Below are 22,968 nucleotides of genomic sequence, written 5' to 3' on the forward strand. Positions count from 1 at the left end.
CATCCTCGGTTTCCCTCCCCCCTCTACCTTGCACATATCGCTCCTTGTCAGTCTCTTATTCTCCATTCCCTAATTACCCTCTTTCACTTATGTATTTTGTGGCGTGGAGTTTTCCCCATTACAATCCCTAAGTGTACCCAAGGCAGGGTACAAGTCGACCCCTCTCAAGATCATGTTGTGACCGTCCTGCCGAAGCCGTATACTCACTGTAGTTATCTCCCAACTTACCTCCTACATTTCTATCTATCCATAGCCAGACGCCATAATCCCATAAGGAGTGGCCGTTGTCTTTGAGTTGGTTGTTTTGCGGGGAATAGCACTAACCCTGCACCAACTCACTTGTCGACAAGTAGGGTACACGTATGGGTTGGTTATGTGGTTACTATCCAGCGTTGTAAATGGTTTCTTGGCTTGCAGGAAACTATACGCTTGATCTCTGACTGGGTCTGGAAACCGATTGGGAAAGATGACGGGTGGTACAGAACAAGCATGTGCAATAATGTGGAATGATTTTGTACTGTCAGTTTAGTTGCTCATAGGTTGGCTGAATTTAGAATCATAGAAAACTGAGAAAGTACCGTTTTCTATTGAAATGTCAAAATTTTCAAATTATCTGTCTCATCATTACGACTGTATTGTGTTTAAATGTACGATCTGCGTTTGTTACTGTCAATGGCCAAACGACTGGGTGCCAGTAGGTGTGTGGATAAAAATCAATGGTGAAATGGAATCCAAGCCGAAAGCTGGTGCCACCTGACGGGAATGTGGAGAAACTTGGTCGTCTGTCTGTTTACTAGGCTGTGAGAATCCTATTCTGAAGTTTTCTGCATTTTTCGTTCGGGAGTTGTCCCTTGCAATAGAGTGATTGTAAGTTCTTTGTACTCTTGGCGTCGCAGTGATTGTTTTGTTCAGTTATTGAAAGAGAAATGAACAGTATAATGGCCTGAAAGGTGAATTACGATGTAACCCCTGTTTTCAAGCAGCTGATTTGTTGACATCATAGACCACAGCTGATCTAGTCAGCTGATGTAACATGTGCTTTCTCGATGACACCACAGCCCCAGAACAACTTATTACATACTTCTCTGCCTATGAGTCTTTGTGTACCTTCAGTCTCATTATGATTATGTTAAACCTGTTGTGTTAATTACAAATTGTAAGAATGTACATGAGTTTTGGATTAGTTTCTTAAGGAGAAAATTAAATTCTATGCAAAATAATTAACCTTCTTGGATGATTCTGGCTTTGTTTTTAATGCATATGTTGGATGATGGCTGTTCCAGGTGGTCATAAGCATCCGAGTCTGGTTCTAGTTAATTTGCTGCTTACAGTTGGAGAGTGGAACTTCCCTTAGTATTAAATTGAAGTTTCACTACTCCTCATGTATCAGCTCTTCATTTTCACCTAATTCATTAATGCCATTTGTTTTTTGTTTTTTTTAAAGCACAACCAATCCAAACATTTTGTCAGATATTTGACATCCTCCTAAGGAGAGACAGAGGAGGAGGAGGAAAAGAAGTGACTTTAGAGAGTGGGAGAAGTGTGAAAGGATAAGCTAGCATATACAACTCAAGTACAGTAGTTTGTTAATTTTTTAAAATTTTACTCACTGCATCTTCATAAAAAAAATATTTTACAGAAGTTGTATTAGATTGCATACAGCCCTTTATGGGAGAGTAGTAAGTTACAAAATTAGTAGGAAAATATCATTCACCTCTTTTATTAGCTACTGCCATATCGACTCTCTGTAAGATAGTTTACCAAATACAGTATCAAATTATGGTATATTTTGGAGAGTATCTTAGTAGTGAAAAGTCCATGGAGGCAGTGTTTAATCCCTCATCCAGAAATCATCTGTGAAGCCAGGATTTTGATGGTCTGAATGGTGAGTGAATGAATGTGTGGTTCATTTCAATTTGGCACTTGTATATAGTCGAATAGTTCTCCTGCTATCATTATTCCCCCCTGTCCATACCCTACGTGACCACGTGTGGGTTAATAAAAAAGGCAATATGATGATGATGATGATGGTGGTGGTGGTAACTAGCAAGGATGATAGAAGAAATGCATCCTAGAAGTAAAGGTGTTAATTTAGTGAAATTAGAGTACAGTAAAACTTTGACAAGTTGACCCTGCTGAAGGCGGAATTTCCGGTAAGTCGAACTCTGACCGAGGTGTGATGTAGTGTTTGTTCACATGGTTACATTTTAGTTTCTTATATTCCAAGTGCTTCATTTCAGTATAATTGATTGTAAAGTGAAGTATAGAAACAAGTGCAGAACTTTATGTACTGGTAATTAAGTGACTGTTGCACCCTCCATCTATGCAACCTCCTAGTCTAGCCTAGTCTGTGACATGCACCGAATAGTTTTTATTGTTTATTTTTATTGCTTTATAACCGATTCATTAGCGTTAATAACAAGCAGTCACATATGCTTTGTGACTATTGGGGGGGTAATGTAGTTTTTTTCGCAATTATTTCCAGTTAGTCAGAATTCCATAAGTTCAACTACCCTAGAGCCCCATATAGTTCGACTTATGCAAGGTTTACTGTATACATAGCTTACACACTTTGTTCTCCAATTTCAGCAGGATGTAAGCTGAGCAAGGAATTTGGCCAGCACAACTGCTGTGTATTTGAAGAATATTGCTGGCCACTCCAGTTGACAAACACAGCTTCACTGCACCTCCTCAGTCCACTGTAACAATGGAGGAAACTCTTGGCCCTTTTACCTTCACTTCAAAGTTTGAGTGTGGCAACCTAGCTCGTGTGGAGAGGGTTGACCCCCCAGGTGAGACACCCATATTTAATTATAAGTTCAGCTTATTCATTTGGTCTCTGGACACTACCTTGCCCAGTCCTAAGGGGGGAAAGGGAGATCCAGTGATGATGATGACATTGATGATGCAGTAATCCCTCATTTATCCGGACGTGCAGTATCCGGACCTGTTCATTAACCAGATATTTGACCTTGGTTCTGTTAAACCATTATCTGAATTTACTTGCCATTATCTGGACATAAAAGTCCCCGAGAACTTTGGTCGGCCAGCCGACATGTTCAAGCATTTGATATTGTGGCCTGAGGGTGACTCTACACTGAGTGACAAGCCAAATGGTTTCCTGTACACCAGGAAACCATTTACTATGCTGGGTGGTAACCATATAACCAAATTTTGGCGCTTGGTGGTTTAGTGAGTAATTACGGCGCTCCAATCGGATTGAGCCGGTGAAGGTTTTTATCCAAGGGATGGTTGGGGTTTATTGCTCACGTAATGCCACTCAGGGATGAGTGAGGCTGGTCACTCTCATCTTAAAAGTTAGGACCAACTTGCCTAGCCCCGGGCTCCTACACTTCTCATGGGGCAGTGTAGGATTGGATGATGATTATGATAATGTAAAGTCACCCGTAGGCAGAAGGACCTGAAAAGAATGAAGTAAAGAAAGACAGAAGAGGAAGGAAAGAATGAAGGGAGGAGGAAAGGGCAGACACCTGAGAGCAGCACTACATCGAGTGAGTGGATATTGAGCACCTCCACCTGCCACATTAGTGTATTCCTGACGTATAATGAGGAACACTTGTACTTCCTGCATTTTCAGGTTCTGGGTGCTCAAGTCAGAGTTCATCACTGAGCACTAACCGTAAAGCCCACAAGAACACCGCACCCCCACAACCCACTGTTGAACCTCTCCCAGTGAACTACGAGTACAACTTGTGGACTAGACCAGATTGTGCTGGAACGGAGTACGAGAACAATAATCGGACATGGTTCTTCTTTGGTATAAAAGGTACACACTGCAATTTGATCATATTAATTTTAAAACTGGTTGTTAGTAGCTATACCCTCTTAGGGATTTTTTTATGAATGTTGATTTTTATACTCTTTTGCATTCCTTTTTCTGTTTATGTTAGTTTTCCCATGAATCAGTGGAAAATACGATGAAGATGATGTTCACAATGCTCTCACACTATGCACAACTTTACTTTCACTAGGGGGCACCATGGGAAACCGTGTACGGCTGAATGTGATGAACCTGAACAAACAGACGAAGCTGTTTTCGCAAGGGATGCAGCCAGTGGTCCAGTGTATCTCCTCCAACCGACCCCCACGCTGGGAGCGCATTAAGGAAAAATGCTCCTATAGGGTACAGTAACTTGTGTTGCACTGATATAGTTGGTTTATTCTCATCTGTTAAAACTGGGCCTTTCTCACATCTTCAGTTTACTGAGTTGTGGTTGCATGAAATTTGATGAGATTATGTTGTAAATGTCTCCTTTGTTTCTGGTGAGATTTAGTATCCACTCTGACCACACTCAGTCACCAGCTTAACTGAGAGGTTAGGGATGTTTGTCAGGTAATATATAAATCAACTAGAGGACACTCTCCCAAGCTGAATCAGGTGTCTGATATTAGCAAGAATAAAGTACTAAGATGCCTCTGTATAGGAGGTTGTCCAGGCTCCTCCAGATGCTTTCTGTATTATGTTACTTTTTCAGTACTTTATGTTATGTATTTTTATTTGTGTATTTTTGCTATTACACTTCAGTGTAGTGAAAAAATGCTAATAAAAGTTACATTGCTACCATAAGAATAGGTTTTTTATGTTTCCCATTTACAGCACTATACTCCATTGACAAATTGGCATAAATTTGCCATCTCTCCATATTGAATGTTAAGCATTAACAAGAGAGTAACACTAGAATATGGTGCTAGCGACAGAGAGATACAGTACAATGAAAAAGATGTAGAGTCATATTCTTATCATATTCAGCCAATGAGTTATGTAGAATAAGCTGCAAAAGAATGAAAATCTCCACCTAGTTAAAGTGAATGATCTGTAATTGGGTGGAAAAGTTGAAACATTTGGGAATATATCCTTAGTGTATGAGGAAGACTTGTTTATATATTGATGTCATATAATGTTAAAATAAAGTATAAGGAAAGATAGCCTTTATAATAATGCTGGTTTATATTAAATAAAAGTATTCTGCTTGCAGAGTGAAGAAAATAGCACGGTGATATCATGGGTCCACACAGTGACTGATGCAAGTGCAGTTACCCATTATGCATTTACGTATCCCTATACGTACTCAGAGGTGCAGGCTGTGTTGGAAAATCTTGACCGTCGCTTCCCCCCAGGGTATGAAAGCCTGTATTACCACCGGGAATTGTTAGCATACTCCCTGGACCACTGGCGTGTTGACCTAATCACAGTTAGCTCCCACTATGGCCGAGTGGAGGAGAGGGAGGACAGACTACCCGGTCTCTTTCCTTTGGTCAACCAGCCTCGGCCACACCGCTTCCCGAATAAGAAGGTGGTTTTTGTTTCAGCCAGAGTCCACCCAGGAGAGACCTCATCGAGTTTTGTGCTGAATGGCTTCCTTAACTTCATTGTGTCAATGGACCCTCGAGCTGTGAAGCTGAGGGATATGTTTGTCTTCAAGTTGATTCCACTGCTGAACCCTGATGGCGTGATTCGTGGCCACTACCGCACCGACCAGCGTGGAGTCAACCTCAACCGAGTCTACGTGGACCCCTCGCCTACTCTTCACCCCACGATCTATGCTGCTAGACAAGTGATTCTTTACCACCACAGAGGGCAGCTGTCCCCTGCCTCTTCACAGAACACACCCTCCACCTCCACAGTCAGTGAATCCACAGATCATACCTCTGCCACCTCCTCCACCACACCTGGGGAGGGAGGCAGCAAAGGAAGCCCTGAAGAAGGCACAAGGCCACTAGTTGTGATGGATGAAGATACCTGCCATAGCTTTAGTGATGTGCAGGCAGGGAAGGCTGGGGGATTGGGGTGCAGTAGGGTGAAGGGGGTGTCTCTCATGGAGCTAGATGAACCTTCTGCCTCGGGATGGGACATATCCAGCAACATTTCAGTGGATTGTACCCAAGCCAGTACATCTTTACCAAAGGGACCAAACATATTAGACATGCATGATGACTGCTCAAATGTCTCTGGCATCAGCGAGGCAGAAACTGGGGTCACGTCAATGTTTGGAGATATGGCTGCTGTGAGTGACTTCAGAAACATTATTGCTGCAAGTGAGAACACTGGAGAGCCAAACAATACGGTGCTTTCATCAGATATAACTGATGTAAAAAATGAAAGCGAGTTTACAAATACATGTAAGTCTAGAAACCTGTATCTAAAAGATTTCCAGAAAAAGGAAAGCAAATACCTGTTCCCAATTGACCAGCCAGTTACTGGTGACAAATGTGTGAGGGAAAATATGAACTTGTTTAGTAATGTAAATGTTAGTAGACCAGCCGATGTAAATGTTAGTACAGGGACTGATACTGACAACATTAGCACGATATCGACTTCACTCTCTAGTCAGCATCACTTGGGAGTTGATTTAGGTAATAGTACTGCCAGCACCAGTAGTGGTTTTTGTTTTTCTCAGAAGACAGATCCAAAGACTGACAAAGACTCCAAGAGAGATCTGACCCCACAAGTTTCCCCGCCCAAGACTTTCCTCAAGACGACCTCCCCTCCAACTCCAGGTGTTATGCTGGGAAGGAGAGAGGGAGGTGGCATTGCCAGCAGCAGTGAGAGTGAAGCAGAATGTGGGAGGCCTGGCAAGGAGTCGGAAATAGGCCTGGGAATGGTGGAGGGGCCACTGCAACTTGGTGGAGAGAATTTTACTTCCGCTTTCCCCCTCCCAACACCAGTGCCTGAGGAAACCCAAGTTACCTCAGGACTCTTCCTCTATGTTGACCTCCATGGTCATGCCTCAAAGAAAGGTGAGACAGATTGATTCTAAGATAATAAATTTTCCTTTTGATTATGTTCAATCTGATGCTGTATTTTTCATTTCAGTTTTGGTATTTCTGGACAGTTTTATTCCAGTTAGGAGGGATTCAAAGTAATGACAAGGCTTATTTAGGGTACCAGTAAATCTATTCCCTCCAGATCAAGAAGTTTCCTTTAGTTGAATAAAATAATGTGAAGATAGCAAAAATAAACTACCGTAAAAAACTGTGGTGCCTCACCATCTTCAAGGGGTAAATAATGGTAGATGCCAAAATTGTTGATGCTGGAACTTCAAGGTGAGGTTTTGAGAGGATGAGATGGAGGGATGGGGTTGAGAGGTACAGTATACAAGGGAGAGGTGGTCTGAATTGGAAGGAGGACACCCTGATGGCAAAGGACAGGGTTACATGGAGGTTTTTCATTTGTGGCTTCTTCCAAGATTAAGGTGGCTGACTGTAGGTAAGTGAGATGCATCAAAGGTGTTTTACTAGTTATTTATGAGGTTTATTGTTGTATACTGGTATCAGTGCAAATTGTGAAGGTTTATATGTTTATGTGAAGCTACAGAATGTGGTGAATGTTTTTGGCATATCAGATAGAGCCAGGATTCCGGGGGCACGAATGATGAGTGAATGGAAGCGTGGCCCATTGAACTGGGCAAACTTGGGTTGTCTGGATGTTGCTACTCCTCACCCTGCCCTAGGGTGGGAAAGGTCTGGATGATGATGATGGCGATGATGATGATTAGCAATGCACCCATTTCTCTCATATATACTTCATCATATGTTGTTGAGTGTTGATCCCAGATTGCTTTAGTTCTATGGATGTAGTTTCTCATCAAATACTGGTCATTTAAAACATCCTAATTACTCGTCATTGACACTTAAAAGCTATAGGCCTTATGGGGAAGATATACTTACGAGGTAGAGGTAGGAATCTGTGAGCTTGAATGATGAGTGAAAGAGTGTGCAGCTCATTTCATTGGGCATAATGTTGATTAGTTCTCCCACTGTCATTTTTTTCCTGTTGTTTTCTTGGCCATGTTTCAAACCACCTGCAGATGGTAAAAAGAAGTATGATGATGATGATGACAGTGATGTCTGTTAATTGCACATCAGCCTGTGTTGTTTTCTCTTACAGGTATTTTCATCTATGGCAACTGGTATGAAGAGCCAGCTGTCATGATTGAGAACATGCTGTTTCCTAAGCTACTTGCCGTCAACTGCCCAAATTTTGACTTCACCGCATGTAATTTTTCAGAAAGGAACATGTATCTCAAGTATGTATCATAAAATTATCTGTACAACTTTATAAGTCATTAATGGTATGAAATTGAAACGTGTAATTCTTCAGAAAAAACATGCATCTCAGTTATGTCTCTTACCTGTGAAACTGACCCTAGTATTATTTTTAGCACTGAAACTGAAGCATGTAATTATTCAGAAAGGAATACACTGAATGAGTATGCAGCTTATATAATTGGGCATGTTGTTGAGTGTAATTCCCCCACCCCCCTTTTCTTCCTGGACCTTGCAGGAAAAATAAGGATGATGATGTGAATAAGAGCCGTTTTCACAGTGAAACATATACTTATGAAGGAGATTAGGTTTACAACTGAAGAGTTTAGAGGAAAGATGGGACTAGTGTGTATTGTTGCTGTGATGAGGAGGGGTAGATTGAGATGGTTTGGACATGTGGCATGGGATGGGGGATGACAATTGGGTGCAGAAAGTGAGAAGAGTTAACTTTGAAGGTATGGTTACAAGAGGCAGACCAAAAACGACTTGGGACAAGGTCATAGAGTGTGACCTCAGGGCCAAGGAATTGAATAGGGAAGCTGCCAGAGGTCGAGCAGCATGGAGAGCCACCATTAGGTGACCAAGGCCGTCACATGCAAGCATGTTGGACCCTTTATAAAAAAAATATGAACCCTTCTGTTTTAATGACAGACCAGTAAATTATTCAACTTCCTGGGGTTCTTAACATTAATTATTACCAGTTTTGCATATTCATAATATCTTTTGTTATTCATGCAGTACATCCATGTTTTAGATGACACAGGTAGCTGACGGTGAAAAAATATTACAGTAAATTGTACATACAGTATTGTCTGTTATAAAGGAAGAGATGCTATACTCAGTTTTTTTCATCGAGGCGAAGATGCACTTGAGCGATTAGTGATTACTGGCTGAATGCAACATTACTTCATAATCTAGCATTATTAACTGACAACAATTATCTGAGAGGGAAATTTGAGTTAGTAAATATTTTTTGGACATGTTGCATTCAGCCAATCATCAACAACCTGTCGAATGCATCTTCGCCTCAATAAAAAAAACGGAGTATAGAGGAGACGACTCATTATGAAGATTTGCTGTATAAATAATCTGTTTCAGGGACCGTCGTGATGGTATGAGCAAGGAGGGGTCAGGTCGTGTGGCTATCATGCGTGCGACGGGCCTACTACGCTCATACACCCTTGAATGCAACTACAACACTGGGCGCACCCACACGCCCACACCACCTTCACCCCTCGACCATAAGAAGACTCCTCAGAATACTCTCACAGCCCCACCTAAGTATACTCCAGCTATATTTGAAGATGTAAGCTTTTTGTGACATTTGGTTCATGATCTTCATTAAATGCTAAGAATAATTTTTACCAATCCATAGCCAAATGCCATAATCTCGGAAGGAGGGGCTAAAGATGACTTACTTTGATGCTACTCTGTTCTCTACCATCAGGCTGCCCTCTCTCCAGCTGACCTCCCCCTCCCACCATACTGTATATACCTTTCCTTCCTATCCCCATCCATCAAATCCTGTCTCCCCCTTCCCATTCTCCCTCTCCACCTTACTTGCATTCACTCGTAGTTAGTCTGTCATTCCCCAGTCTGTCTTAAATTCTCCTAATAACTCCTAGCACACCCACAGCAGTTACTGTTTTGTCATGTTTATAATAATTCCATTGCATTTTATCTGTAAATGATGGCTGGTGTGTTCCACTATATTTCATCTATAGCAAAAAAAAAAAAAAAAAAAAAAAAAGCAAAGATGTAAGTTTCTTTTATGTTTATGTCTGATGAAAATAAGATGACAAACAAAAACTGAAACTTTGAATATGGCCTTATGACAGCTTTATAATTTTTACCTTGAATTAAGTTTTGCTGTGCAGATTTTTTACTTTTATAGCATTATTTGACCTGTGCTACATTTAAATTATAAGTATAAAAGCAGTGATTGTTATCTTACAGTGTGGACGTCAGCTTGGTGTGAGCTTACTGGACCTAGTGGGTGGAGGCACTGAGTGGTCTCGGGTGCCTCACTCACAGTATGGCAGCCTGGCTGGTGTACGTGCCTGGCTTCACCACTTCCTGGCCTCCTCAGCCCTCTCCCCTCGTACCCAGGTATCGGGAATGCAAACTCCACGTACACTGCCAGCACGCTCGGCAAACAAACTCACGGTTGAGAGGCTTGGGGGAACAAGGGGTGGGCTGAGTGGGCCTAGACTTGGCCCAGGGAGGCAGGGTCCCCCAAGTACCCCTGCCTCACCCAGGCTTCCTCGCAGTCGTGGTCAGCGAGTGCGTCGCCATTCATGGTGCCTTACTGTTGATGCCGAGAACCAGGAACCACCCCCAGACATCCCTTCAGGTCCCTCGAGACCAAGACCTGCCAGTGCAAAGAAATCCATTGCTTCTGGTGCCCTGTCCCCCCGTTGTAAGCCGAAGTCACAAAAGATTAAAACTCCACCGCCAAAGAAACCTGGTGTATCTCGATCACTAACATTTACCGAGTTAGGTGAGAGTAGTCACATAAATGCAGGAGAAGGAAAAATTGTCAGCAGCAAAATGACGTCAAGCAAGCACAGTCTTACTGCATCTGTAAGTTTAACGCCAAATTTAAATGTCAAGCTTTCTATATCAGATACGCCAGAAAGCCCGACCTTAGTGAAGAAGGTAGAGAAAATCAGAAGACAAAGAAGCAAAGGCTTAGCTTCTGGCACCAAAAAGTTGAAAATTTGCCCTAGCTCAAGTACAAGCACGGAAGAATCAACGCTAAAGAATAAAGAAACTTCATTCTATAATCTTCCTAGCTTGGAGATGAATGAACGTAAATGTAGTCCTCTTTCATCATCACAGGAAGGCTTCTACCCTGCAGGACAGAGCCCCCTGTCCCCTCGCTCCCCGCTTTCATCTGTGTGTGAACCCCAGGCCAGCCAGAGTTCCCCGGGACTTGGCATCATAACCACTGCAGCTTCATGTGATATTTATGTCCAGCCTAAGTCTCCAGTTGTTGTCACGGCAACCAAAAAGGTGACCAAGGTTTTATCATCTCCAAGCAAGCGCTCCAGTAAGCACACCCTCAAGTCTCTGTCTAAAAGTATGGACCGGCTACCGGCAGTGGCTGGGGCTGCAGGAGAGAGGCTTAAACTTCTACCCAAGAAGGTCAAGAAGAAGGTTGCCACTCGAAGTGTGACCGACTTGCCAGGAACCATAACCTCACAGCCCATCAAGCCCGCAACATCCCAGCCCACTTTGGATTGGATTATTAGTGAACCACCACAAACCCTCTCCACTGACTTAGATCCAGTACCTCCCAAGATGAAGAAGCGTAAGAAAAATAGTCGCAAGTCATTATAAGTACAACATGTCATGTAGCAAAAACCGTAATGCAGGATTTTGAAATCTCACCTGTTTTACTACGCTTATATAGTTATTCGTCAGTCTTCTTGTACAAATTCTGTGTATTTTTTGTGCAGTAGGTTACTGTTATATGGTTTAAAGTCTCTAGTAGGTACCATATCTAAAGTATAATGCATTGCATGCATAAAATCCATTAATAGACAATTTGCAAATGGACTGCAGCTTAATAAATAAATAAATACTTATTTAAGAATATTTTCCGTAACTTATTTTCAGTTACTAATGAGCAGACTTTGTTGCACCAAAAGCCATTTCTGTCCTGTGTAGGTAGGTCACAAAGACACCTGTAAAAGGGCTTACGTCCCCATGCCAAGACAGGCTGTAGCCTACATAGCAGACAATATCATTGTTTCATCTTGATTCCTACCAGTTAAGGAGACAGATGCAAAGACTGCTGTGTTAAGAATGAAGCCTAAGCTATGGATGACTAATAACAAAATTTCATATTAACAGAAATTATGAGAGAAACTATTTTTTTACATATTCACCATAAATAACACCTAAAAAATACAGAAGTGCACTATACAGCTCAGTAGTGCAATATTCAGACTGGAAATACGGTACAGTATACAGTTACGAAGAAACATACAATTACAGTTTATATGATAGGCACAGCTTGTAATTCAAACATTTCTATACCAGACTTTGGGTTTATATCGTACATTTTAACCCCTTCACTCTGGTGACGTGCTTTATTTACTTACTTTCACTACGTCCAGGTTATGTTATTTATCTTTGTTGGGGAGACTTCTTTTAGTGAAGGGTAATTGAAGGCTTTATCTAGCCATGCCTGCTCAAATTGTATCTCAAAGCTGAGTAAATAGTCTATATACAGCAAGAGTAAGATGAAAAATACTGTACATCATCAAGGGGTTGAGCCTGCCAAACTTACTTCTCTCACATCTGACTCAGTTCATTGGTGAGCTGTACTGTGGCCTTTTTTCATTACAGTTTAGTAAGCTTTATTTACAATTATACATATTCATTTTTGCATTATTTAGTGTATTACTGACTTCAGTGTCTAATATTGTTATCCATGTACCGTATAAATTTGTATTGTCATGGACTTGCATGTCAGGGATGGATTGAAAAATATCTCAACTTTTCCTTATAACTGATACTGTACAATAGGGGAAACAGACAAATCGCCTATATACAAACCAGTGAAACTCCAATAATCATTTTTCTCAAATACAGGTATACTATGGATGTAATTGCAAAAAGAAGAATATGAAAGCCAGCTCCTAACAAGAACTTGCTGCAATATGAAATTATTCTTTACTATATTGGGTTCCAATTTCTGACCCTCTTCATCCCATTGAAATCATCATCACCATGATCTTAAAGAACCAACCTTGTGAGTATCTGTGACTGCTGTATCAAAATTTATACTACAGTGCTTGAGTGTTGTGACATGATGCCTCATTGACACTGTAGCATCATCCCTTGTGTGGCAGCAACAGAACCCACAGGAGCACTAAGATGCATATGTTGGTTAATGTAGATATGAGTAGAGTAATATGTGTGTTAGTTAATGTGGATATGAAAAGTAGTTTTGTGAGTTAATGAACTTGCACCCACGAATCCCTTCAAAATGCGCACATCGTAAACAGGATAAAGGAGAGTTATCAAAAGGACAACTCGAAACACTTAACAACACTGTAATTAAAAGATGTTCTGTGAGCAGTCTTAGGTAGGCTAGCTACCTAACTTCTGACTTTGCAAAGACGCCATTGCTTTTTTGTTGCAAACAGGATATACAGTATTGTCTAGAAAGCTCAGTCACTGAGAACTAGAAAATGGAGAACTCATATCAAAAGGGGGATGTCCATGTTTTTGTACAAAACCTGTTAACCTCTTCGCACAAGAATGTTCTTTTTATTTTATTGAGGCTAGCATCAGGTGTATGTGAGTGCGATGGAAGGGGAGACCAAGAATGAGATGGAAGGATGGGTAAGGTACATGAGAGAGGGGGATGTAAGCGGGGGAGGAGGGCAGCAAAATGGCAGGGAACAGGGTAACATGCAGGCGATTTGTTTGTGGCCACCTCTTAGGGGATTAAGGTGTTTGGCTATAGATAGACCAAGTTATTTTATTCAACTTATGGGAGGATCCCTTAGGGTAAATGAGTTAGCACCTGTAAAACCCACCCCCAGATCATGCGGGGAACAAAAAACAAGTAACAGAAAAATTGAATGTGACCAGTCATAAGAAAAACTGAGTTCCACTATGCCTTGGTGGGTTGGAGACATTTTTCATATCAATGTAAAACATGGATCTAAGGTATGCAGTGAATCTGTTTAAGCAGATTCTTTATCCTAACCTTTAGAGTCAGTGCATTTGTCTCTCTGGCTGCCAGGAATTGAAGTGACACAGATGGGAAATTACCATGTCTTAAAGCTTGGTCAATGCACTGTGAAGAGTTGAACCATAAGAGACACACTGACCCAGCAAAGACTTTGGTAACATTTCATCACCATCAGCCTTAATTTTTTTCTCCCACCTTAGGATGGGATGAGGTAGGATCTTGAAAATGAGGGAAGAGAAAGTACAAAAGTGGGAGAGCTATCAGCAGCATGCTGATACTAGATTCCCAGAGGACAAAGATACAGGCAGTCATCATTGTACAGTATGTAGCTTTTTTTTTTCTCTCTCTCTGTTAAGTTCTCATTAAAGTTCCAGTGATAACCTAAGATGATTTGCCATTTTCCCCACTTTACAGTACTGTACAATACCAGTTATACATAAAGTTGTGATATTTTATAAATCGTGCCTCAGTACAAGGACTGACTGCTCCTTATGTGCTGTGGATGTTTCGTATATTGATGTAAGTTATGCATCCCTATTACTGGTGTCTGAAGCAACAGGTAGAAGTACTGGTAGTAAAAGAATTTATTACGCTGCAAGATTATAAAGAGGAGTTTGTTGATTATGGGAAGGGAGAGAGGTTGAGAATAAGATGGTGCTCGTTTACCTAATTTTTAATTGAATATTATGATAGTATGTGTCTTTAAAAAAAAAAAAGTATACTGTATATTCATTCTTCAATTTATGTAGGTGCCCATAGAATATTTGTTGCTGTTATTAAAAATTTCATATATTTCAAGAACTCGTTTTATACGAAGAATATTCTTTTATATTGAAGGAAAGTCGTTTTATAATACCAAATATCATTGATATGCATTTTTTGTATGAAAAGCATTATTCATACCATGCTGATGAGATGCTGTTCATAAAGCATACCACTTAGAATGTGTAGTTTCCAAAAGTTATATATTACTAAGAGCATTTTAATAGTGTAGTGTGATTATTGTAAAAAAAAATCTGTGTAAACTGACATAGGATGCTACGGAACACTCACTAGACCAGCACATAATTCAGTGTAGTAGTGTATATCTAAATGTTAGATATGTGTATCCCATAGTAATCAAGCAATAACTGGCCATATTCTAGTAGGCATAAGAGACTGTTGTGCTACTTCCTCGATAATTTATTTTCCATCCACCTCCTCTTGTATGTTATATATTTCTCTTTAATTTGGTGATGTGTTTTTGCTACAACTAGATGATTATATTTAGCCTAGAACAGAGGCCATGGGGAGATGATGGAGAATGAGAGACTGACTGGATGAGTGTATGTGAATAAGATGGAGGGTGAGAGAAGGGGGAGACAGGGATGAGATAGAGGGATGGAATGGAGAGATATCCTTTATGAGTGGAGGTGTGAATTGGAGGGAGAGCAGACGATAGAGTGACATGGCGATGATTTGTTTAAGGCTACCCCTAACACCAGTAGATAGATAGAACAGAACTCTGTAGTGAAGGGGGTATGAAAGCTGTATCTAACCCCTGCAGTGAAGTAAAATTTAAAGTAGCCAATAATCAAATGAAAGATGTGTCATTGAAGTGATACAGTTTCATCAGTAACAAACGAGGGTTTATTAAGGTACGATGTGCAAAATAAATAGCTGAGGAACAGGCATTAAGAAATCTCTGAAGCCAACTAGAAGTATGGCCCATTGTGTAAACATAGGGACAGTATTATTTTGCCTGAGTTAACACAATCTAGTTTGTAGAACAGGCAGTTCTGTAACTGACAATATTCCTGTGTTTTTGTTTTGTATAGTCACTGATATGGCATCCCCAGTTGTTATTGCATGTGGCTGTATATAACTGCACTTAATTTCAGCTTAATGTTTTCTGTAGAACATAAAGTCTCTCAGTTACTCTTAGAATTCTTTCAGTTACTGTATGACCTGAACATGAGGTTTCCAGTCTGCGTATGAATGTTGTAGAGCACATAGATGAGTATCCCCCCCCCCCCCAAGTAAAAGTAGAACTGCAGTGTATCCAGCAGTTTAAATTTACGTAAATATATGCATATATTGAAGAGTACTATTCTTTCAAATCTTATGGCATTATTTTCATGTCAGAGTTTTTCATGGTATGGAAGACCATGAAAGTCAACAAAGAAATACCATTTTTATGTAAACCTTCAGAGCACTATTTTTTTTTTTAACATCCTTTTAATGCACACATCATAATTAAAGAATTATTTATGAAAGACAGTGCAGAGTTTTCATCTCATTTTAGGGGACTCTCATGGATAGTTCACCTTCCACTACATCTTCCAAGTGTGTTTGGTTACAATAGTTCTCCTCTTCAGTCTGATTTTTTTCCTTGCTACATCCAGACAGTTTTATTTAGTTTGGGAGAGTGACCCTGTAGCTAGAGATGTGGAGGTTATATCTAACTCTTCCATTTTGAAAAGAGTCTCCTAAGCAGAATAAAATGTCTAAGTAGCAAGAATAAAGTCGAAAAATACATAATTGGATTGAAGGTTTTAAAAACCACTGTTCACAGTGTGTACCGTAATGTACTGCACATGCATTTCTTTATATAAATCTGGAACAGTTGACCAATATGGTTTGTTCTAAATACTGTACATATACTAATATACCATTATATTATCTCTAGTGTTTGATGACCTTTACCTTCATGTGCATGGTATTGGTAATGTATGTCCTATTCATTTATCTGTCTCACAGCAGCCATCATCTTTTGTATTTTTATCCTTGACTTTCTTTTGCCCATATGAACCCCTTCTTTACAATGTTACTTTTTTATATATAAATATTGTGTTGCCACTTCCAGATGATTTAATAAACTTGTGGAGACTTATCATACTGAAGAGGTCAAAAATAATCTTCAACCCTTTCAATATGAGAGCTCCCTTTTGGAATGACTAAGATTATATGGTGGTAGCATGAATGAAATAAAAAGGGCATTGTTGTTGGAAAAGTATTAAACTATTCCTCATCATGAACTAACATCCCCTAATACTTTGGACTACATAGCCTTATTGCAAACAAGCATAAAGATCCTTCAAGTAGATCCTAACTTCGGTACTTTGTATTTTAGCACAAATTACTGTGTACAGTAAATATATCATTCATTGTATTACGGAGGCAAGAAGGAACTCTTTACAAATGGAAGGGAAGGGGAACTAAGCATTCGTTTGTGAAGAACAGTGCTGTATGATATGGCAGCAAAACACTGGCAGTAAATGAGGATATGTTCACAGATTCATGTGAAATGAAGTGAAAATGGTGAGATGGATGTGTAGTGACATACTAAGGGACAAAATAATGTGTACACATTTAAAGGGGTGTTTGGGCATTGAGTTAGTTAAGTTTTGTGCACCTTATGGCTGAGCTGGTTTGGACAATGAAGAGATCAGTGTGAAAATAACTTGGTGAAATGTTATATGGAGCTAAACTTACAGAAGATAAAAGTGTGAGAATAACTAAGTGAAATGTTAAGGAGCTGAACTTATAAAGGACCCTGCTGACAGGCCAAAGAACAAATGGGATGAGTTAAAAAGGGGACATGACCAGGATGCTGCAGACCATGCAGCTTGGAAAGCAACTTATCAGATGAGAAGAGGTTACCCATGCAAACAAGGAACATGATTATATTGAGCATATTGCCATAAATGTTTGTACTGTTTAAAAAGGCTCCGACATGCTTGCATGTGTCATCCTTTTTTGTTACAGCAGTAAACAAAAAGAAATCATTGTTGCTAGGAAAGAGAGTACAACAAACACTGCAATTAACCTGTACCCATTTCAGTTCCTTTTTACCTGTAATATAATCTGCATCATCATCATCATCATCCTGTTCATCTTTCCCACTAAGGATGGTCAAAGGTAAAATCCAGAAACAAAGAGAGTACAAAAATAGATAAGCTATCAACAGCATGCCCAATGAAATAGGCCACACAATCATCCCCACATCATTCTAACCCTTTGATTCCTGGTGCCATATCAGGCCAAACAAGCTATGCATTTTGTTTCCTTTTCAGATGCACTTAACTAACACCTGTCAAACAGATATGTCGGTTATCAAGTTCAAACTGGGTGCAAAACCCTTGTAATGTGCTTCTCCATATACTAATCGTATATATCCTATGCAATCAACAAGATTACCTGGCCTCCTCATTCCATACCTCTCATTTTCATATACTGTACTCACCATATCCTTCCACCTTATTCAACTACCAAACCTCTTTGCATCATTACTGTATTAAATTTAGTTTAACATACTCTGGTGACAGTTAGCCCTATAAGGTACGAGACAGGTCTGTGCACACATCTCTGTGAAAAAGTCATCATCATCACCATCATCATCTAATCCTGTGTTGTCCCATGAGGAACGTAGGAGCCCGGGTCTGGGCAGGTTGGTCCTGGCATTTAGGAGGAGAGCGACCAGCCTCACTCATCCTTTAGTGGCATCACATGAGCAATAAACCCCGACCACTCTTTGGATATAAACCTGCCCAGACTCAATCCGATTGGAGCACTTTAATTACCCACTACCAGCGTAGTAAATGGTTTCTTGGTGTACAAGAAACCATTTGGCTTGTCACTCAATGCAGAGTCACCCATAAACAGAAGGAAGAAGAAAGCATGAAAGAAAGAAAGACTGACGAGGAAGGAAGAGAGGAAAGTACAGTCACCCAAGAGCAGCACTGCATCAAGTGAGTGGATGGTGGGTGCCCCCACCTACCACCGTGAGAAAGAACAATTTGAATTAAACCCCCTGAACACAGTGAAAGATGGGGCAACTACAATTAGTGACCGGGAAATAAGAATATAAAGCATGACGGCATGCAACACAAGAAAGCAGTGCCTGTTATACTACTTACCCTAAACTGACGAAAATTTCAGTGAAATCCTAGCTGATTCCTCAGATGCCAGGGAGAAGGTAGCATTGAACTGGGGGCCCACCAAATTGCTTAACAGAACAAAGTTTCAAGCTTATGTAGCAACAATTTGAATTAAACCCCCTGAACACAGTGAAAGATGGGGCAACTACAATTAGTGACCGGGAAATAAGAATATAAAGCATGACGGCGTGCAACACAAGCAGTGCCTGTTATACTACTTACCCTAAACTGACGAAAATTTCAGTGAAATCCTAGCTGATTCCTCAGATGCTAGGGAGAAGGTACCATTGAACTGGGGGCCCACCAAATAGCTTAACAGAACAAAGTTTCAAGCTTATGCATACAGGCAAGGTTATGTAGCAGCTTTCTGGGGGGGTAGGGGGAGTTAACATACATTAACCCGTTACGTCCCGAGGTTTTCCACACCTCCGACATCCCTCAGTCCCAAAGTATTTTCGAAAAATTTTTTTTTGGCTAAAACCTTCGCTTTTGGTGAGAAACATCGAAAATTCATAGAGAAATCGCTCACCTGAGGTTTAAAATACCCAATCCAGGTAGGACTTCCTCCTTTACCTGACTGGGTTTTCTAACATGCTGGCACCAAAGAAAACGAGTTCTATGGGAGGGTATTAACTATTTTATCCACTCATAAACGGTATTTATTTATTTATTTACTTGGTACGAATATATATGTAGTATGAGAGTATATTGGTTTTCAAGCAGTAATAAAGGCATTATAAGCATTGTTTCACTCACTAACTAATCACCATACCTGACCTTTTTTTGCCACATTACCTGATCATTATTTCTGGCTGTTTCTTCTTCTAATGCTATGTAAACATTGTCCTCCACATTGTCATCGATTGGGGAATCACTCTGGCCCTGAATATCTTTACTAGCCAGGTCACTGGTAACAGGTGAATTGCCAAGACAATGGCGTGAGGGGGGGAGGGGGGAGGTTATTTGGTGTAAGGCATTGTCCCTGCTTGGCATCTTGTAGAGGAATAGAGGAAGGTGTTCCGTGTATACATACGAAAAATCACGAGCGAAAATTGAAAATTGTGCAAATTAGGGACCTTGCAATTGCACGAAGTACCGGTACGTCGCCGGGACTGGCAAATGCAAATCGTTGCAACGTACCCATACGTCGACGGGACGGGGCGGGTTAATAAAAATATCAAGGCACTTAGTGAACTCTGCAACGTTAAATGGAAAGCATACATCTAACATAACACAGTGGATAGGTAGAAGCTGAGGAAATATCAGCATATGCAGGCAGAAAAATATAAATGTCTAACATCCCAGACATGGAGGGTGGATGCCAGGTCTGACCAAGGCAGAAATGGCAAGAAGTCAATCACATCAATTTTGCTAAAACACATGAGATATAGTAAAACCAAAGCAGCACATGATATACATGAAAATGACATGCAAAAAGAAACAAGCTGGGAATAGGGTAAGTGGACAAATATATAATGAGAAATGGTATGGCTAAACAGAACCACACATGGAAGAATTATGCCACCTTCCAAAAGTCATTTGACTGTGCTGACTCCAGCACAGATGAAGGCACATCTCAGTGAAAGGTGTGAAAGGCCTCACTTTCTTCAAACCTTTTGGGAAGGGTTCTTATTCTTTATCACAAGGTGAAGAGCTTGGATATCCTATACAGTACTTTAGACCAAGAGCTCATTGAGATGTGCTGTCCTATTTCACAGTGTTTGGTGGTTAAGTACATACAGAGAAATAGGCAAAAATTACAGGCACCATCAGGTATGTTACCTGTATTGATCATCCTGTCCTTTTTTGACTCCTCAGAGCGTATGGACCTGGGGTTAGGCTACTCGGTCCTGTCATGAAAGCAAGGGGGACCAACCTCACTCTCTCCTGAGTGGCACTGTGATCAATAAACCTCAACCACTCCTTGGATGTTAATCTTTAGGGGCCTCATATGGTTTTAGTGCCTTAACCTACTTGACCAACAGACATTATTTGGTTATATGATTACCATCCACTGCAGTAAATGGTTTCCTGGGTTGCAGAAAATAATTTGGCCTGTCATTCAGTGTCGGGTCACCTGTAGGTAGCACTACATCAAGTAAGTGGATGGTGGGTATCCCCATTGACCACAAAATGTTAAATACAGTACATACAAACACAGCCGTAACAAATATGCATGTCATCATCATCACCCAGTCCAGCATTGGCCCAGCAGGGGTATAAATGCCTGGGACATGGCTACTCAGCCCAGACAGGGTGAGAGCACCCAGCACTTTGTCATTACCTGAGCAAATACTCTCAGAAGTTAATCGTTTTGGATGGCAACAGGTTGGAACTCAAACTCACCAGAACACCAGGCATCATGTAAAATATATACCATGTGAGGGCAATGGGCCTAATGCATTATCTTGATACACAGCACAAAGATCCTACCCTTGACCTTCCTGCATGCATCTGAGAACTGTCCAAGAAGGGGAAAGTATTCACGTGTGACAGGGTATTATGCATAAGCACAGCTTGAAAATCATCTCCTCCCCCAAAAGGAAGATGGAAAGAATATATCAGAGGCAATAGGATAAGTACACACAACAAAACATAAAACTATAGTTCATATATATAGATAGATAAATAGACAGATAGATAGATAGAGAGATACACAGACAGATACAGATGGATATAGATATTTAGAAATATATATAATGTCAGGTACAAACTGACAATAGTGACTGTTCTAAGATGTTCTCCAAAGTCCTGCTGTGCTTGGAAGTCGTTGTAAGCAGCTTTTTGGTCTGCCTCTTCTGAATGTTATAGCCATCTTACAGTAGGGCATTAACGGTAGCAGCAGTAGTGATACGTGAACCCAGAGGACTACAGGCTGAAACTGTCCCCCTCTTGTAGTCCATCATCCTCTTCCTGAGAGGGCAGTAGCTGAAGAGCATCTGTATAAGAAGGCAAGTGAGTCACCCACTTATGCTGGTGCCACCAAATGAAGGCATCCCTCTCCAGAACTTACTGATGGGGTACAAATGATGTTCATGTTTTGTAAGGTATTATTCTAAATGGCTATTTAAAAGTCTTAACTTCCATTTATTTATTTTGTACTTCCTATCACATCAATGAAAACAAACTTAATACTCACTGGCTCATGTAGGCATATAAAAGTATAAAAATAGTTACATGATCATACATACATAAAATTTATTACTGATAATACAGCAATATGGTACTAACACATGTAAGTATATTCAGTACAGTACACACACGAGTAACACAGGTAATATGCTCTAATATAATGTCTTATTATGGATGTTTAAATCCCTCTTTTCTCTATATACGGCCTCACCTCTTGCCCTCACCTAGGAATAAAAATTTTGTCACCCAGGAATAAGAACTTTGATCCCAAAGCTCTAATATGGAAAAAAAAAAAAAAAAAAAAAAAACACTGTAATGACCCGAGAGAAGGCTAACAATCCAGAACATTTAAGGGTAGAACAGCAACCTATGTCCGGCCAGCACTTACATTCTGTAACTGAAAAACCTTTGGCTACTAATAGGACATGAACCACAGTACACTGGCAACAGTGCATTCCAACCCAAGACATCTACCATCAAACCAATAAAGCTGGTATAAATACTAATGCCATACACAATACAACGTAAAGGTATATGAACAGAATGTTGACTATAAAATGCAGATAAGTAGTGGTAGTTGCAACCCAAGGCTCATGTGGATGTGAACCATGCAGAGTGCAGGCTGTACTTGCCCTCCTACTGCAGCCCCTCCACCCTCCTTTTGGGGGATTGGGAGAGGAATGAGCGAGGTTTGTATAGCAAGTTGGCTCCACCACTTGGTTATACACATGCCACCACATGAAGGCAACCCCCTGCAGCACCCATCAAGACAATATTATTTTCTTCAATCCAGTTACCTTTTTTTTTTTTTTTTTTATTCCTTACTATCTCCACATGATCATATTTACCTCTGGGTGGACATTTCAGCTGGAAGAATTAGATACAGACTTCATCAAACTCTTCACTCTGCTGTTTTTGCTCTAAATTGGCCTAAAATTCTCTCCATTTTAACTGCTGAGCTGCAACAACAGATTAACACTAGACTATGGTGCAAGTCATGAAAAAGTGCCATGGAAAGGATGTACAGCTGTACTTATGTCTTTTTCTGCCATTCAGCCACATGAAATAAGATGCAAAAGGATGAAAATTTGGGCCAAGTTAAAGTGGAAAGGGTAAAGTAAGACACCTTCCTGAAAC

The 22,968-nt window shown here is 40.5% G+C and overlaps 1 protein-coding gene across 2 annotated transcripts; it reads left to right on the top strand.

Moving 5' to 3' along the window:
* The first annotated feature begins 783 nt into the window (after positions 1–783).
* LOC145394964 (uncharacterized) lies at positions 784–11,897 on the top strand. 2 transcript variants are annotated; one of them, XM_080268714.1, is made up of 8 exons: positions 784–867; positions 2,590–2,792; positions 3,599–3,787; positions 3,993–4,144; positions 4,998–6,759; positions 7,910–8,048; positions 9,166–9,373; positions 10,024–11,897. In XM_080268714.1, exons 2-8 carry the CDS (start codon positions 2,708–2,710, stop codon positions 11,407–11,409), a joined length of 3,921 nt encoding a protein of 1,306 aa, XP_080124840.1. In that variant the 5' UTR covers positions 784–867; positions 2,590–2,707; the 3' UTR covers positions 11,410–11,897. The 2 variants fall into 2 exon arrangements, with proteins under 2 accessions (XP_080124840.1, XP_080124841.1); XM_080268715.1 differs by having other exon boundaries at positions 797–867; positions 2,593–2,792.
* Positions 11,898–22,968: the final 11,071 nt, after the last annotated feature.

Source organism: Coenobita brevimanus, chromosome 29 (assembly GCF_032717465.1).
Source record: "Coenobita brevimanus isolate Jiangsu-jjx chromosome 29, ASM3271746v2, whole genome shotgun sequence".
In the NCBI taxonomy this organism is placed as follows: domain Eukaryota; kingdom Metazoa; phylum Arthropoda; class Malacostraca; order Decapoda; family Coenobitidae; genus Coenobita; species Coenobita brevimanus.

What these genes read in the sequence shown, in the direction of transcription:
- LOC145394964 (XM_080268714.1), top strand. Translation starts at nt 2,708, where the DNA reads ATGGAGGAAACTCTTGGCCCTTTTACCTTCACTTCAAAGTTTGAGTGT. An exon ending in GGAGAGGGTTGACCCCCCAG is followed by an intron (nt 2,793 to 3,598) that starts GTGAGACACCCA and finishes CTGCATTTTCAG; the next exon opens with GTTCTGGGTGCTCAAGTCAG. An exon ending in CTCCAGCTATATTTGAAGAT is followed by an intron (nt 9,374 to 10,023) that starts GTAAGCTTTTTG and finishes GTTATCTTACAG; the next exon opens with TGTGGACGTCAGCTTGGTGT.